This window comes from Scyliorhinus torazame, chromosome 5 (assembly GCF_047496885.1).
Source record: "Scyliorhinus torazame isolate Kashiwa2021f chromosome 5, sScyTor2.1, whole genome shotgun sequence".
Lineage (NCBI taxonomy): Eukaryota > Metazoa > Chordata > Chondrichthyes > Carcharhiniformes > Scyliorhinidae > Scyliorhinus > Scyliorhinus torazame.
In genome coordinates, this window is record NC_092711.1 from 256,197,100 (window position 1) to 256,212,002 (window position 14,903).

General features: G+C 49.8%; 1 protein-coding gene across 1 annotated transcript in view; it reads right to left on the minus strand.

Annotated features, from left to right (window-relative positions):
* Positions 1 to 10,528, minus strand: part of ccnb3 (cyclin B3) — a 30,426-nt gene extending 19,898 nt beyond the window's left edge. Inside the window, exons 1-2 of the mRNA XM_072505395.1 lie at positions 10,334 to 10,528; positions 9,957 to 10,083 (exon numbers count right to left, since the gene is read on the minus strand). Coding sequence (XP_072361496.1) covers positions 9,957 to 10,028 — 72 coding nt within the window. The 5' untranslated portion in view covers positions 10,029 to 10,083; positions 10,334 to 10,528. The remainder of the gene's footprint in view (positions 1 to 9,956; positions 10,084 to 10,333) is intronic.
* Positions 10,529 to 14,903: the final 4,375 nt, after the last annotated feature.

Sequence of the window (14,903 nt, forward strand, 5' to 3'; positions counted from 1 at the left end):
ATATGGAACAACCCGTCACCTCTGTTAATCAGGCTTTTCTTGATTTATCACTCCAACCTCAGGAGGAGGACACTTTTCCGCCACCACCTCTCCCTGCAAATTATCCCATTAGGAGTGTTAATGGTGATAATGATGACCCATTCATTGCGGTGTGGCAGGCTATTAAACCCCATGAGCTATGTTTGATCATGGCCCAATGTCCCTCCTGCAAAGAGGACCCTGAGGGGTTCACTGAGTTTTTGAGGAGAACTGCGACCATGTACGGTGCTACCGCACGTGATCAATATTCACTGATTTATTCATCCCTTCTCCCAGAATTAGGGGAAAGATGGAAAAATGAATTAGGACTTCATGGGGACACGTGGACGGCCTTCAGCGCCGCACACCAAACTGAGGACGATCAGCGTACTTTAATGTTTCCCGCACTAAAACGGGCTCTCCATAAACCCATTGACATCGCCAAACTGCTTGAATGTACACCCACTTCTAAGGAAGATGGTCCAGAATTTGTTGACCGCTTTTGTGGCGTTTACACTCTTTACTCCGGGGACATTGCTTTCACTGCAGGCACACAGTCTCCCCAATTTACTGCACTATTAATGCAGGTTTTGCCTGACCGCATCCAGTATTAAAACTAATAACATGGACTGGTCTGACAATTCTAAACCTCAAATGAAACGTGCTGTGTCTTATTATTGGAGCAATGGCCGCAACCGTGAGACCTGTTACAAAGACACTTCGCCCAAAATTAAATCCGAATTCGTCCAACGTCCCTCTCAACGAAGAGCTCCTAAAGGTCAGAACTTTCAGACAGATTCACGTTACTATCGCCCAGATTGCACGGACCCTCCTGAATTTGGTTACCGCTCACAGGCTCCTCACCCCTTCACTCCACACATGGAGGATTTCGACAGCGCTCCTCCGCGTCGTCCTCCTGCCAAATATAATGTCACTTGCTTCAACTGTCAACGTACAGGCCACTACGCTAGGGATTGTCCAGCACCCCGACGACAAGGTAGATTTCAACCCCGTCGGCAGGCACCTTTACTACCTCTTAACCCCTACTGACTAGCCAGATCGAACTTTCCGGCCCTCTCAACAGACCACTCGGACGAGCCCACTGCTACAATTTACATAGAGGGCGTGCCTATCCCCTTCCTGATTGACACCGGCGCGACTAATTCTAAGCTAGACTGGACATTAATTCAGAAACATTGCTTTCCCCTTTCTGATAAGCATGTGGAACTTGCTGGTTTCATAGGGAAAGGTGCTGTTTATCCACTTACGAAGCCGCTCGCTGTTCAATCAGAGTGCCGGGAATGTTGCATCCCTTTCACAGTTACCCGCGTCCTCGGAGTTAACCTGGCCGGACGTGACTTGCTGTGTCCCTTGCAGGTGGAAATTGTTTGCCTGGATAACGGCATTACTATATCAGCTATCCCTCAGGCCCAGCTTCGAAATTTTTCCCCTTTTCACTACTCCACAGTGGTGGTCGGTTGATTTTGATCCCTCACACGTTTCATCTCCCTTAGATATTCCCGATCCACATGTCACTCTTTGCTACGATAATACAGGATGCTCGCCTGATTTGGAGAGCATTTACCAAGACGCCCTCGGTTCTCTACAATCAGTTTCCTTTGTTGGCCTCACTAAGGGAAAAGAAAGGTCTGCCTTTCTTGTCAATTTAACCCATGGCCTCTGGCGTCAGTCGGGACTGGTGTCACCCCACGTGACCCTTTCGGTGAACGAAGGCTACAGTACCAAGTCCTTGGGATTTCTGGCTGCTGCACTACGAGGACAGACTGATCCTTTCTTTAATGGAAGTCAAATCCTACCCGCAGGCACCTTAGAATATTTTCAACGCCCATTTGTCCTCATTGGCACACTGCACCACCATCGTTCAGTCCAATCAACGACTTCTGGACTACCCGCGGATTTATGGGCGGCCTCCAAACACGAAGTTGATCTCACTAATGTCCCTCCCGTTGTTATTAAAGTTAAACCTGACATGCCCTTGCCTTCGATTTCACAGTACCCTTTGCGCCCCGAGGCTGAAGGAGGAGTCTTGGTCATGATTCAATCGTCCATTCAACAGGGAATTGTGGTACCATGCCAAACGCCCTGCAACACCCCGATTCTTCCAGTTCCTAAGATAGGAAGACCATCTGAATGGAGTTTGGTCCAAGACCTCCGACGTATTAATCAGATAGTGGAACCCTTACATCCTATTGTCCCAAACCCGGCGACAATCCTTAGTAATGTCCCACCGGAAGCGACTGTTTTTAACCATTGTTGATTTACAACATGCCTTTTTTGCGATACCCCTCGCCCCTGAATCACAGTATTTGTTTGCCTTTACATTTAAGGGCACACAATACACTTGGACTAGGCTCCCACAGGGTGTCATTCATTCTCCAACCCTTTTCTCACAAGCATTGCACTCCCAGTTAGAGACATTATCAACTCCTGGTGGCTCCACCATCATCCAATATGTTGATGACTTACTCCTTGCCAGCCCTGACTTCAACGCTAACCAGCGTGACACAGTTTACCTGCTCATCCGTCTCCATTCATGGGGATATGTGATCCCGCCCGTTAAAGTTCATAAAGGCCAACGGCAGGTCAAATTTTTGGGAGTCCTAATAAGTGCTACGGATCGCTCCCTTACTCAGGAACGCATTACTCCTATACTGCAGACCCCATTTCCTACATCGCCCAAGCAGGCGCGAGCCTTTTTAGGATTGGTGAACTTTTGCAGACAATGGATTCCGAATGTTACTGTCCATACTAAAGATTTAACTCCGTACTCCTCTCAAAATGCTCCTCTTAAGTTTGAACTTCTTGACTCAGCAAAACAATATTTTGTTACTCTCAAAAACGCCCTGGCTACCGCCCCAGCGCTAGGACGACCTATGTATGACAGACCCTTTCAGTTGTACGTTAATGTTCTTGATGAATGTGCCACTGGTGTTCTAACACAAGAACACGGTGACTGGCGTCGCCCGGTCGCCTACTATTCTACGAAATTGGATCCTGTAGCTTGCAGTCTACCTCCCTGCACCCAAATTCTTACGGCTGTCCATTTGTTAGCGCAGGCAGCCTCTAATCTGACCCTTCACCAGCCAGTACAAGTGCATACCTCGCACTCTACTGTGGCTCTCCTAACGTCTCAGCAAACCCAGCATCTGACTCAAGCCCGCTTGAGCCGCTATGAGGTTTCACTATTGCAAAACCCCTACCTCTCTTTTCATTACTGTTCTACCTTAAATCCTGCTGTGTTCCTCGAACAGCCCCGCGATAACCTTGCGGACCCCCCACACTATTGTTTGCTTCGGAATCACTTCCTTACCGCCCCTCGCCCGGATTTAACGGACCAGCCTATTGATAATCCAGATCTAATTTTTTATGTTGATGGCAGTTCCTCCATTTCTCTCACTGGCATCCCACAGTCGGGATATGCCGTGGTAACCGACACTGACGTGCAGGAAGCAGCAGCCTTCGAGACCCCGGTCTCCGCACAAAAAGCCGAGCTATTTGCCCTTACTCGGGCATGTATTTTGGCCACAGATAAAAGTACTAATGTTTACACTGATTCTAGGTATGCCTTTGGCGTGACCCACGATTTCAGTCGCCTCTGGCAACAGCGAGGCTTTCTCACCTCTGCGGGAGCTCCCATTCAAAATGTTCTTTGGGTTAAAAATCTCCGATGCTATTCAGCTTCCCCATCAATTGGCAATTATTAAATGTGCTGCCACACAAAGGGGGACACTCTTGTTCAATTAGGAAATGCCCGTGCTGATTCAGCTGCTAAGGCTATATCAGCCTCTCTGATTGTTCCCAGTGGGGCTAATCAGGCTCTGAACCAGGTACCTGCATTAGGAACGAAGGGCATGCCAGACATAACTGAAGTTCAAAATTTACAGAGGGACGCCTCTGATTCCGAGCGCACAGTATGGAAGTCATTGGGGTGTTCACACTCCTTGACATGAGACCTCTGGCTTACTCCTGTTGGTCAGGTTTGTATTCCGAATTCTTTATTGCTGGTACTTATTGATTATTTGCATTCTTGTACCCATCTTGGCAAGGAGGGAATGGTCAGCTACTCCTGAAAACTTGGTGGCACCCAGATTGTGAATACAGCAGCGCAAACGCGGCTGGATCGATGCGTTATTTGCATGAAACATAATAAGGGGAAAGGCATTAAATGCCCTCCAGGAACCACTTCCTTGCCAGATGGCCCTTTTGCCGGTATACAGCTTGATTTTATCGAATTGCCAAAAGCACAGTGCTATAAATATTGTTTAGTAATAATCAATGTGTTTAGTAAATGGATTGAAGCCTTCCCCACCACTAATTATACGGCACATATAGTGGTGAAGTTGTTGTTAACGGATGTCATTCGTCGTTTTGGGGTACCCAAAATGATGAGCTCAGACAATGGACCACATTTCGTAGCTCGGATCAATACTGAATTGTGCGAAGCACTTGCAATTAAACAGCAACTGCACTGCTCGTATCACCCGCTGGCAGCAGGAATTGTGGAAGGAGCCAACGGGACTTTAAAAGAAAAATTATCTAAATTAACTAAAGAAACTGGGTTAAATTGACTAAAAGTATTACCCTTGGCACCGTTTCACATGTGAGTGACTCCCCATTCGAGGACCAGACTGTCAGCTGCAGAGATAGTCTATGGTCGGCCAATGAGGACTCCCTGGGATGCCCATGAAAAAACCCTAGAGGGAGTAGACCTCCATGTGATGGGGGAGCAAATGCAGAACTATTGGAAGCAATTAACATTTTCTCTGAAGTTTCTCCACTCACAGGTAAAACAGGCACATCTCCCAGTAACGGCAGGGACAGCTGTCCCTCGATATCCAGTGATCAAACCCGGAGGCCACATGTTGGTGAAAAACTTGGACAGAAAGAAACTAGGACAACGCTGGAGCGGTCCCGTCCTCATACTGCTGACTACACCAACTTCCGTCAAGCTTGAAGGACGTTCAAGTTGGATACATCTATCCGATTGCAAGAAGATAGTCTCCAACCCAGACGAGAACACAGGATGAAGATCTTCATTATAATTTTTGGACTCTCTGGACTATTTAGCCTTAATGGCCACTCGGTAGTAAAAAAAACGACCTAAACGAGACCCGCCTTCCAATACCTATTTATATATGTCATATCTTTTATGCCGAAAAATTGAACGTAAGCAAGTGTTGGGTTTGCACCCACATCCCCGTCCATTCGAGGGAAGGAATACCTCTCCAATCCCTCCCCTTTCATATCGCAGAGACGGTTGAATGGATTTTACGACAAAATCAAACAGGGAGCAGAGGCGATAGGGGGTACATGGAAATATAGAGATCTGCTGGCTATGACATGACTAAATTTTCAGCTTCGTATCAACCTACCTATAATCCACCCTCCCTCACTGTCCACTCGTATAATGTTCAAGGTTCCATGGGTTTTAATAAATCAGGGAAAGGAAAGTTAATGGGGCAAAGTAGGTGCAACCTTACAGTTGACTGGCAAGGACCGGTACCAGGCATATCCAACAAGGGCATGTTGAACTGTGATTGGTCCAGGGTATGGAATATAATCTCTTAACATTTCATGGGGACAGACATCCCCAATCCCCTGGATGATATCAGCTGATGATTTTATGGCCTATAATGGAACCTATTTCATATGCGGCACTAAAGCATATCAATGGCTCCCCATTGATTGGACAGGATCCTGCTTTTTGGGATATGTTGTACCTCACCTACCCATCCTTAAGCACTCCCCCTTGCGAGCAAAAAGGACTATTTCTAAAACGGAACAGTTCTTTATGATGGCCTTTCCCTTGTACGGAACGGGCAAGGCATCCGATGAACTGATCCACATGGCCACAGCATTGGAACAACTGGCGAACGTAACGGCAGCAGAAGCCAGGGAAACCGGACAGGCACAGGCCGAGGACTCAGCTGAGCTAGTAGCTGTCCGGACCGTGGCATTACAAAATCGACTGGATTATCTGTTAGCCTCGTAGGGCGCGAGGCTATCATAGGTCAGGAGTGCTATACTTATATTCCAGACGGCTCTGAAAATATCACTAACCTGGCCGACCATATTAAAGAGACAGGCTGCTCAAATTCAAGAGATTGGCAGTGAATTTCAGGACTATAATCCGCCGGATTGGCTAGGATGGTTGGGTCACGGATTATTTGATTGGATCTTTAAGGCCTTCATTCTACTACTCCTAATTCTATCAGGGATAGGGTTGCTTGTGTAAATGCATTTTCAAACGAGTCATGGATATACCTATTTAACTAGTTGTCATGATATGACAAAAGGAGGGAATGTGATATGGTACGAATTAAGTAATGGCATGATGGGAAAACTGGGAGGACTGGTCAAAAGGTTTGATACAATATAAGAAAGACTGAAACTACTCATTCCAGCTCACCAGGCCCATGTAAAGAATGCGGCCCGAACCATTTTCAGACTAGTATGGCCGTAGGCCAATTCTGCATAACTTGAAGTCTGAAAAGATCAGCGAAGGTTGAGCCATTCCAAAACACCAGACCTCGGCAACTCTGAAAAAACTAACTTGTCATAACCCAGGGTCATAGGAATTTAAAACAAGATAAGTTCAGGAAGAAACAAGTCTATTCCGATCTTTCAATGTTCCCTCCGATGGACTAAATAATGGTATGAGTGATATGACCAAACATGGTCTGGTCTATACTTCAGTTTGTATTTCCGATCAAACTCCTGACCATACTGTTGTCACATAATCTTGATAATGATAATGTAGAAATATTGAGCTAATTCTCCACGAAAGCGTGGAACTTGTGAAAGACTCAGCAGTTTTGTTGACTGCTCTCTGGCTTCAAGTTTCAGCCATTACTGCATGCAGTTGTTTTCGAAAATAAAGCTTGTTATTACCTTTCTACTACAGAAGTGGGAAAATATTGACTTTGACACAAGGCCTACATACATGTTTTAACAGTGACGTATCAAAAACAATCACAAGGCACAAGGCCTCAATACACCTTTAAAAGATTTACAGAATAATGTTAATCACAGGGCACAAAGCCATGACACACTTTAACTATGATATAACAAAAACCATTACAGGATACGATAACAACGGCAGAAATCCATCAACATACAGAGGCAGTATAAACAGAAACAACAGAAAAGAAACAGCATATCAAAAAGAAACATTTACTAAATACGGTGAACTGCCCATGTCCGTACTCAATCACCCAGTTTGTCACCCCCCCGAAAGTGGTGGAAGCATTGGAAAGGGTGCAGAGGAGATTTACCAGAATGTTGCCTGGTATGGAGGGAAGGTCTTATGAGGGAAGGCTGAGGGACTTGAGGCTGTTTTCCTTAGAGAGAAGAAGGTTAAGAGGTGACTTAATTGAGGCATACAAGATGATCAGAGGATTAGATAGGGTGGACAGTGAGAGCCTTTTTCCTCGGATGGGGATGTCTAGCACGAGGGACATAGCTTTAAATTGAGGGGAGATAGCTATAGGACAGATGTCAGGGGTAGGTTCTTTACTCAGAGAGTAGCAAGGGTGTGGAATGCCCTGCCTGCAACAGTAGTAGACTCGCCAACATTATGGGCATTCAAATGGTCATTGGATAGACATATGTACGATAAGGGAATAGTGTAGATGGGTTTTAGAGTGGGTTCACAGGTCGGCGCAACATCGAGGGCCGAAGGGCCTGTACTGCGCTGTAATGTTCTATGTTTGCATTGGCAATTGAACCGTTGGCAATTTCCCTGAGGCCCTCGGATAAGTGGGAAGGGATAATGGGAGGGGGGAGGTGGTTTGGAAGATAGGGTGTCCTTGCACACCGGTGATCTTTTGTAGGTGACAGATCAAATACCCACAATGAGTGATATCATGACACTGCTGAAGCGTTTTGGGGCTTTTCCAGGGTATAGATTGAATTGGGAGAAAAGTGTGTTGTCGTCCAGTCACTCCACCGGGGAGGCGAGTCAATCTGGGGTGTTACCATTCCACTTAAAGCTTTCCCAATTTAGCTATCAGAGGGTACAGGTAGCTTGGGATTGGGCTCAGCTTCTGATGTTGAACTATAGGTTTGGTGAGCAGGGTCAAGGTGGACTAGCCTCCCTTGGTCCTTGGCGAGCAGAATACAGTCGGTGAAAATGAATGTATTGCCACGGTCCCTTTTTCATTTCCAGTGTGTGCTGTTTTTTCTGCCCAAGTCCTTTGGGGCAGGGGATATTGATTTAATCTTTTATTTGGGCATGCTAGAGCATATCACAGAAAAATAGTGCAGAAAAGGCCATTCCACCCATCAGGTCTGCACCGCCGCATGAAAGGTCAGCCAATCCTAATCCCATTTGCCAGCACTTGGCCCATAGCCTTGAATGTTAAGGTGTGCCAAGTGCTCATCCAGGTACTTTTTAAAGGATGTGAGGCAACCCACCTCTATCACCCTCCCAGGCACTGCATTCCAGACTCTGGGTAAAAAGGTGCAAATTCCCTCGGAACCTCCTGCCCCTCACCTTGAACTTGTGAGCTCTGACAAGTAATTTCTCCAAAGTGCTGGAAAATGGAGGAAAGATTAATGCTGATGCTGGGAAGAGGGAAAAACACCTTGCTATCAATATCATTAAGCTTCTTAAAAGCAGAACAAGCCTGCAACTGTCTTTTGCTTCACCAGCCTAGTGGTCAGATATATTCCATTAATTTGGAGGAAGGAAAATATAAACATTGAGAATTTGAAAAAGAATGTGACAGCTCAGCAAAGTGACTAAAACCTGCAATTTTAAAAAATAATAATCACTTATTGTCACAAGTAGGCTTCAATGAAGTTACTGTGAAAAGCTACTAGTAGCCACATTCGGACACCTGTTCGGGGATGCTGGTATGGGAATTGAACCCACGCTGCTGGCATTGTTCTGCATTGCAAGCCAGCTATTTAGCCCACTGTGCTAAACCAGCCCCCAAAAGGGTAGATTGCAAATAGACATCCTCACTGGAAAACAATAATGCATGGGGACAGGTATTTGAGCTGTGCAACAGGTGCTATTGTGCTACAATTGAAGGCTTAGCTACTGACAAGGCAATTATTGCAGATTTTATAATGATCGGCAGTTAATAATCAAAGACTTTCATAACTATCTCTAACTCCATGTCAACTTTAGACTGTCCTCTTGAAGTCTGGTAGCCGACATGTAACTGATATCTAATACATTCAAGTCTGACTTTTATATTCAGGAATCAATCTAGATTAAGTGTTTAAAAACAGTCCTACTTTAAATATACGACACTGCATTGACATTCACTCAGTCCACAGCAGTCTGCTTCCTTGGGTTCATATTGAGGTTCCCAAGATTCAAAATAAATAGAAAACGCTGGAAATACTCAAACGTCTCAGCATCTGCTGAGAGAGAAACAAAGTTAACATTTCAGGCAGATGACCGTTCATGAGAACATCAATCTGAAATGTTAACTTTTCTCTATACAGTTACTATCTGGCCCCCCTGAAAATTTTCAACGTTTTCTGTTTTTAATTCCATATCTCCAGTATTTTTGCTTTGCTGCCCAAGATTCAGTTAGGTCATCAAATCAAAATGCAGACTTTCAAATGTAAACATACTCCACATGACTGACTTCCTTCCGTTTAAACCCTACAGTCCCCATTATAGAAGACCAATTCACGTGCATTTTGTATCACATTGCTGAGCCGATTGCAACAATATTACACCGAATTTTCCCAGTTTAGATTCCCTTGTCTAATGCCACAAACATCTATTCAATTCACCGCGTCTCATTAGAATTTGCACCAACATTAAACCACTGCATCAATGTGGATGATCTTTCTGAAGGTTTTTGAATTCCTGTTGTACAATTCTATAATAATCTAACACACAAACACAAAGGGGTTCACTTGGATCTTCACAGCAATTTAATCACAGTCCTTACCTTCTCTAACACAGAGGGCTCCTTTCTGAATGATCCACGTTGAGAGATTTTTGTTTCTGTGGGTTGCGGCATTGCTTAGACGGGCCTCTGGAGAGGAGGGGAGGGGGAAATAACCGGATCAGAGGAACTAATGGGAAACAGAAAAGGTAAACACGTTGGTTAATTGGAGCAGAAGATCGTAAGCGCTATTTGCCGAAGCACAAAAAGAAAAGCGACATTCATTTGGCGATGTCTGGGTCTCCCTCCCCGAGTGGCCACGGTGGAAAAGGGGGGGGACGGGACACAGAGCGCGTCCTCGTGCAGCAAGAGGTTTGCAACAAATGCATCCTTACTAATGCAACCAAACCGCAGGAAAGGGGTTAAAACAATTCACAAACCTCTGCTGAAGCTCCTGAACTTTGTGGAAGTGCTGCTGATTGAAGACACAAAGCTCCTGAACGCAGAGGCTGCTGCAGCACGCAGCCTGGCTGTGATTATAGCTGTGCTGAGGGTGAAGGCAGCTTGTCCAGTGCCAGGAGCCCGGTGCCAGGCTGCCAGCTGCCACTCTCACTGCCTCAATCCCACTAACCTGATTTTTGAAAAGTGCGGCATGGGCACCAGCTCTCCGCTATTGGTTCCAGACTCTCGGGCGCTGGCCAATCAGCGCGCCGCCAGGATGCGTTGCTAATTCGCAGTTGCTATGGGAGGGGCCTTTTTCAAAATGGAACGCGGCGGGCCAATGGGGAGAGAGGGGTGGGACTATTTGTCACGGGCGGCCTGCGAATTGGTGGGATGAGATGTTACACTTTTAAAGGGACAGCAACGCAGCAATGGTGAAAGCACACAGGAGAAGAGGGTGGAGCAGAGATAAGGAGGAGGGAGCAGAGATAGGGAGGAGGGAGCAGAGATAGAGAGGGAAGGGACGTGATGAGTTTTGACAGATGAGTGGAGGGAGAGAGGGAAGGGTGGAGGAGTGGGATAATAATAATTATCTTTATTGTCACAAGTAGGCTTACATTAACACTGCAATGAAGTTACTGTGAAAAGCCCCTAGTCGCCACATTCCGGCGCCTGTTTGGGTACACAGAGGAAAAATTCAGAATGTCCAAATCACCTAATAGCATATTTTTCAGGACTTGTGGGAGGAAACCGGAGCACCCGGAGGAAACCCAAACAGACAAGGGGAGAACGTGCAGACACCACACAGACAGTGTCGGGAATCGACCCTGGAGCTGTGAACCAACAGTGCTAACCACTGTGCTACGGTGCCGCCCACAGTGTGAAAGAGCAAGAGAGAAAAGAGTGCAAAGAGGGACAAATGCAAGGGGGTAGGGAGAAGAGCAAGGGAGCAGGGGTTGGAGAATCATAGAATTTACAGTGCAGAAGGGGGAGGGGGAGGGGAGGAGAGGGGGAGGGGAGGGGGAGGGGAGGAGAGGGGGAGGGGAGGAGAGGGGGAGGAGAGGGGGAGGGGAGGAGAGGGGGAGGGGAGGGGGAGGGGAGGAGAGGGGGAGGGGAGGGGGAGGGGAGGAGAGGGGGAGGGGAGGAGAGGGGGAGGGGAGGAGAGGGGGAGGGGAGGGGAGGAGAGGGGAAGGGTGGTGGGGGGAGGGGGAGAGCCGGGGGGGTAGGGGAGGAGTGTAGGGGCGGGGAGCGGGGGGGTAGGGGAGGGGTGTAGGGGAGGGGGGCGGAGAGAGGGGGGTAGGGTAGGGGAGGGGGGGTAGGGTAGGGGAGGGGGGTAGGGGAGGGGGGAGCGGGGGTAGGGGAGGGGAGCGGGGGTAGGGTAGGGGAGGGGAGCGGGGGGAGGGGAGGGGAGCGGGGGTAGGGGAGGGGACGGGGGTAGACTGGGGGAGGGGAGTGGGGTAGGCGGGGAGGGGACGGGGTTAGGCTGGGGGAGGGGAGTGGGGTAGGCGGGGAGGGGAGTTGGGAAGGGGAGGGGGAGGAGTGGGTGGGTAGGGTGGTGGGGGGAGGAGGGGTGGGAGGGGGGTGGGAGGGGGGTGGGGAGGGGAGGAGGGGTGGGAGGGGGGTGGGGAGGGGGAGGGGTGGGGGAGGGAGGTGGGATGGGTGGAGGGCAAATAAGGGGGGTGGGGGAGGGAGGTGGGATGGGGTGGAGGGCAAATGGGGGGAAGGGGGGTGGGGGGAGGGGAGGGTGGAGGTGGTAGGGGAGGGCAGGGATCGGGGCGGGGAGGAGGGAGGGGAGCAGGGGGGTATGGAAGGGGGGGAGAGCGGGGTGGCAGGGGAGGGGAGGGTGGAGAGCGGTGGGGATAGGGGAGGGGAAGGTGGAGAGCGGTGGGGGGAGGGGAGGGGAGAGGAGAGCGGGGGAAGGTGTGAGTGGTGTGGGGGCGGTGGGGCGAGTAGTGGGGAGGGGTGAGGGTGGAGGGGAGGTGGTGCGGGAGAGGGGTGGGGGAGGTGGTGCGGGAGAGGGGTGGGGGAGGTGGTGCGGGAGAGGGGTGGGGGAGGTGGCGGGAGAGGGGTGGGGGAGGTGAGGGGTGGGGGCGGTGGAGGGAGAGGGGTGGGGGCGGTGGAGGGAGAGGGGTTGGGAGGGTTTGGGGGGGTGGGGTGGTGGCAGTGGGGGAGGAGGAGAGAGGGAGGGGAGGGGAAGAGGGAGGGGAGGGGGAGAAGTAGGGGGAAAGGGAGAGGGGAGGAGGGAAGGGGGTGGGGGAGGCGAGGGGTGTGGGGGGGGGAGGGGCGCAGGAGGGGTTTGTGGGAAGCCGGGGAGGAAGGAGGGGGGAGAAAGGGGGGGAGGGAGAAAGGAGGGGAGGGAAGGAAAAGGGGGAGAGAGGAGGAGGGAGGGGCGAGGAACAGAGGGGGAGAATGAAAAAGGGGGGAAATGGTGAGGGAGGGGAGGAAAAGGGGCTGGAGAGGGGCGGGGAACAGGCGAGGAAGGAGTGGTGAGGAAAGGCGGGGGGGGGGAATAAAATCCATAAAATGTCAGCTGAGACCTGAGCACCAATACCGGTTCGTAATTGCTACCGATATTCAAAGACTAGGCACGCAGCAGCAGAATACTGGTGCAAAATGCAGTAATTGTGGTTAAAAAAAAACAGTCCATCGAATGTGCGTATTGGGAAACGTTCCATGCCCATAAAAAGCAAGAACCAAATGCATCAAATGGAAAACCAAATAAAAGGGAAAGGATCCATGTGAAAGAAAAAGGCCCGGAAAAGGACCAGAGTCACAGTCAGATGATGAACTGTTGTTGAACGTACTAGCCATTGTGGACTCAACAAATCGTTACTCAGTCACCCCTTTACTGCAAGGCAACTGGTGAAAATGGTGTTTTCCAATGTTTTCAAAATGTTTACCAAGAGAAGCGACCTCCTTAAATCTCTCAAAGGTAACACTAAAAACTTATACTGCGGAAGTGGCTCCATTGAGGGGGCCATATTGATGTAAATGTGCAGCTGAACAAACAGACCGCAGACTTGTCCCCGCTCGTTGTGAAAAGTAACTATCCAGCCCTCAGTCAAGCTTATCTCCAGATACATGTGGATCCAGATTGACAACAATAAGACCATAAGACATAGGTTCAGAATTAAGCCACTCAGCCCATCGAGACAGCTCAATCATGGCTGATATTTTTCTTATGCCCAATCTCCTGCCTTCTCCCCATAACCCCTGATCCCCTTTTTAATCAAGAACCTATCTATCTCTGTCTTAAAGACACTCAGTGATTTGGGGCGAAATTCTCCGGAAACGGCGCGATGTCCGCCGACAGGCGCCCAAAACGGCGCAAATCAGACGGGCATCGCGCCGCCCCAAAGGTGCGGAATGCTCCGCATCTTTGGGGGCCGAGCCCCAACATTGAGGGGCTAGGCTGGCGCCGGACGAATTTCCGCCCCGCCAGCTGGCGGAAAAGGCCTTTGGTGCCCCGCCAGCTGGCGTGGAAATGACATCTCCGGGCGGCGCATGCGTGGAAATGACATCTCCGGGCGGCGCATGCGCGGGAGCGTCAGCGGCCGCTGACAGCATTCCCGCGCATGCACAGTGGAGGGAGTCTCTTCCGCCTCTGCCATGGTGGAGACCGTGGCGGAGGCGGAAGGGAAAGAGTGCCCCCACGGCACAGGCCCGTCCGCGGATCGGTGGGCCCCGATCGCGGGCCAGGCCACCGTGGGGGCACCCCCCGGGGCCAGATCGCCCCGCGCCCCCCGCAGGATCCCGGAGCCCGCCCGCGCCGCCTTGTCCCGCCGGTAAGGTAGGTGGTTTAATTTACGCCGGCGGGACAGGCATTTTAGCTGCGGGACTTTGGCCCATCCGGGCCGGAGAATCGAGCGGGGGGGCCTGCCAACTGGCGCGCAGCGATTCCCGCCCCCGCCGAATATCCGGTGCCGGAGACTTCGGCAACCAGCGGGGGCGGGATTCACGCCAGCCCCCAGCGATTTTCCGACCCGGCAGGGGGTCGGAGAATGTCGCCCTGGTCTCCATAGCTTTCTGCGGCAAAGAGTGCTACAGATTCACCACCCTCTGGCTGAAGAAATTCCTCATCTGTTTAAAAGGATCATCCCTTTAGTCTGAGATTGTGTCCTCTGGTTCTAGTTTTTCCTAAAAGTGGAAACATTCTTTCCATGTCCACTCTATCCAGGCCTGGCAGTATCCAGAAAGTTTCAATAAGATCCACCCTCATCCTTCTAAATCTAAACTCCCAACAAGTACAAACTCAGAGTCCTCAACCGTTCCTCATACAACAAACTCTTCATTTCAGGGATCATTCTTGTGAACCTCCTCTGGGCCCTTTACAATATTGGACAAATGTAACACACAAAGGTTTTTTCACATATAAAAAGCATCCATTTGCCGTTGTTTTAATGCGCCACATCTCAAATTCTAAGTGGACCAGAAGGAGTCCACGCTACTTAGTCGATGGGGTGATTTACCGGCCTCGTCATGCTCAACCTGTCGCCGATTTGTGCCTCTTGAGACTTCTTGCGAGATTCATCCGAAGCTCGCTGGACATTGCGATCTGGATCTCGCCCC